The sequence below is a fragment of the Pagrus major genome, chromosome 6 (genome assembly GCF_040436345.1).
Source record: "Pagrus major chromosome 6, Pma_NU_1.0".
NCBI lineage: Eukaryota > Metazoa > Chordata > Actinopteri > Spariformes > Sparidae > Pagrus > Pagrus major.
In genome coordinates this window covers 35419113-35422407 of record NC_133220.1, presented here as the reverse complement: position 1 = coordinate 35422407, position 3295 = coordinate 35419113, and the positions used below count along the sequence as shown (strand labels likewise).

The 3295-nt window shown below is 41.0% G+C and overlaps 1 protein-coding gene across 1 annotated transcript; it reads left to right on the top strand.

Moving 5' to 3' along the window:
* Window positions 1-822: 822 nt before the first annotated feature.
* Window positions 823-2032, top strand: LOC140997943 (G0/G1 switch protein 2-like). Its single transcript, XM_073468040.1, has 2 exons — window positions 823-902; window positions 1244-2032. Exon 2 carries the CDS (start codon window positions 1301-1303, stop codon window positions 1673-1675), a length of 375 nt encoding a protein of 124 aa, XP_073324141.1. The 5' UTR covers window positions 823-902; window positions 1244-1300; the 3' UTR covers window positions 1676-2032.
* The last annotated feature ends 1263 nt before the right edge of the window (window positions 2033-3295 follow it).

Below are 3295 nucleotides of genomic sequence, written 5' to 3'. Positions count from 1 at the left end.
TCTTAATGGCTTTCTAATGTTTTGTTCAATGGTTTTCTGTGATTTGTGAAATGTTGAAACTAAAACTCAATAAATACATGCTAGTATATACATAGTGAAATCTAATAGTGCTTATTACATCCAGATTGTGGGATACCAATATTATTGGAGATACTGCCAATACCACCAACAAAAACAATTCAGTCAAGTTTTATGTCCAACAATGTTTTTATAAATAAAATGCAAATAAATGCAATGTGTGATTAAGTGGTGGAAAAAATAGTATAAAACTGTATCAGAATGTATCAGCTGAATATCAGATTCTGCCAGGCTAATAATCAGTTGACCCACAGTATACAGTATATACGGTACATACATGTAAATATACACATTATTTACTTTTACTTTTGATACTTAAGTACATTTTATATCAGATGCTTATAGACTTTTACTGGGTTTCTTTTGGTGACTTTTACTAGAGTAATATTTTGATTACCCAAAGGTCATACTTGAGTAAAAGTAAATATATTATCTTTATTTTTTCTCAAGTATGACCTGTGGGTAATTTTTCACAACACTGAGTTACTGTGACACTTTCAAATGTAACTCAAAGTACAGCAGTCAGTATGAACTCACTAATTCACACACTCTAAGGCATTGTAAGTAAGAACCTTTGTGAAACTGTTGACTATGTATTAAGCCGACACACAACTGGGTCAAAGTTTATGGCTCAAAGCCTGCTTTTTTCAGTTTCCACAGACTAGCCTCCATGCTTCATGAATATTCAGCTGTTGTCAATGTGTGGGTGGAGAGAGGGGGACTATAAATGACCACAGTTTCCAGTTAAGGTGTGTCCTTGTCACAAACTGGAACTCAAGAGAAGGGCGACCGTGTGACTAGAACAAACAACAAACCACATCACAGTAAGTTCTGATTTTTTCTTTGAAAACATCAGTGGCAAAATGTGTAGGCCTAAATACTGTGTGTTAAACACAGTAATGGGATATCAGATTACTTACATTAGTGTATTTTCAGATAGCCAGGAGTTGCATGCATGTCAAGCTGTTTGAGTTACTTACCAAACTGCAGGTTAAATGATAATATATTCTGTGTCAAACTGTTTCAACTGCCAAAAGTATTGCATTATGAAACAAATAATACATATCTGCACATCTAAAAACAGCTAAAACATCTGTTGTCTGCTCGTTTCACATGATTCAGTTTTTAACATTTTTTTCATTTGATTTCGGTTCATTTTCAACAGGTCTACATAGAACCTTCAGACAAACGTTACCTTTGAGCTGAAGCATAGCCAGTGGCAATGGAAAACATGCAGGAGTTGATTCCCTTCGCCAAAGAGATGCTGAGTCAGAGACCCAGCCGTGGTTTGCTGAAGGTCTACCTGGTGGGTTCGGTGTTTGCGGTGCTGGGGACGGTCATCGGCCTGGTTGAGACTGTGTGTCACCCTTTCTCGTCCGGTGAGATGATGGACGCAGAGATGGTCGTCATGTTGGCCCGGGAGCAGAGAACTGTTGAGGCTGAGATACAGCGCAGTGTGGGGGGTCAGGAGGAGGATGAGGAAAAGGGAGAGGAAGAGCTGGCTCATGAAAATGGGGCCATGACCCAAGCCATGACCCTCTCCAAGACTCACAGACTCAGCCAACGGAGCATGGCCAACCGGCTGCATGCTTCCTAAACGGGTCAACCTTTTTTTCATTCTGCTCTTGGAACAATGACTTTGGTTACAAAAGGAAAACAGCAGACAAAAAAAACAACAGCTTTTTTCCACAGGGTTAATTGTGTTCATAATGTCCAATCAGAAGCTAGGATTTCAGAACTTGAGGTGTATGAGGTGAACCTGAAGGCAGCATAGTGTTCTGCCGGGCTGCGGTAAGCTGCTGTGTAGCGCCGCCTGTTGTCTGGTGGGTATATCTGATCTGCCACTCCACACAGACTTTGCTGAATGAGAGAAATGTTTGTTGAAAATATAATGCAATGTGCAAATACTGTAAATATACTTTTTCATACCAATAAAGTTCATTTTATTTATTAAGTCAGGTTTCCCTCTGCTTTGTCTCCAAAAGTTTGCTGCACACCTACATACGCTAATATAGCAAGATGCATTACAAGATGCTTCTTTATGCTTGTAAAGAAAAGTGTCAATCAATCAATCAATCAATCAATCAATCAATCAACCAATCAATCAATCAATCAATCGATCGATCGATCAATTGTATAGCACCAATTTACAACAAAATTATCTCATGACACTTTGCAGCGACAGCAGGTGTAGAACAGACTTTAAGATGATTGTTAAGATGACAGCTTCACTGCTAAAACATCAGTCTGAAGAAAAAAAACGGGTCCACTGGTGCGGTGAGGAGATATAGTTTCACCTGTTATTACAAAATATCTTACTAGGATTTTCTAAAAGTGTCATTTTTGACTTGACACTAGAGCAGAAAGATGTCTTACATGTTGTGTCAAGATACTGACCCACATTTCAGAGAAGTACATTCCTGTAAGAAGCTCTGAAAACAAGTAGAAATTTAACCTCTCAACATTCACACCAATCAGCCGTAACATTATAAGCACTGACAGGTGAAGTGAATATCACTGATTATCTTATTACAATGGCACCTGTCAGTGGGTGGGAAAAATAAGGAAGCAAGAACATTTTGTCCTTGAACTTGATGTGTTGGAAGCAGGAAAAATGGGCAAGCAGAAGGATCAAATTGTGACAGCTTGACAACTGGGTCAGAGCATCTCCAAAACTGCAGGTCTTGTTGGGTCAACCGGTGAACCTGCGACAGGGGCATGGGCATTCACTGATGCATTTGGGGAGCGAAGGCTAGCCCGTGTTGTCTGATCCCACAGAGGACCAACTGTTGCAAAAATTGTTGAAAAGTTTATGCTGGTTCTTGACCAAAGGTGTCAGAACACACTGTGCATCATCACAGCTTGCTGTGTATGGGCCTGCGTAGCTGCAGACCAGTCAGAGTGTTCAGGCTGACCCCTGTCCACCACCGGAAGCTGCTACAATGGGCACGTGAGCACCAGAACTGGACCACAGAGCAATGGAGGAAGCTGGCCTGGTCTGATGCATCCCGTTTTCTTTGACTTTATGTGGATGGCCACGTGTGTGTGTGTGTGTGTGTGTGTGTGTGTGTGTGTCACTTACCTGGGGAAGAGTTGGAACCAGGATGCACTTACGGGAAGAAGGCAAGCTAGCGTCAGCAGTGTGACACTTGGGGCAATGTTCTGCTGGGAAACTTTTGAGTCCCTGCATTCATGTGGATGTTACTTTGACACGTAG

What these genes read in the sequence shown, in the direction of transcription:
- LOC140997943 (XM_073468040.1), top strand. Translation starts at nt 1,301, where the DNA reads ATGGAAAACATGCAGGAGTTGATTCCCTTCGCCAAAGAGATGCTGAGT.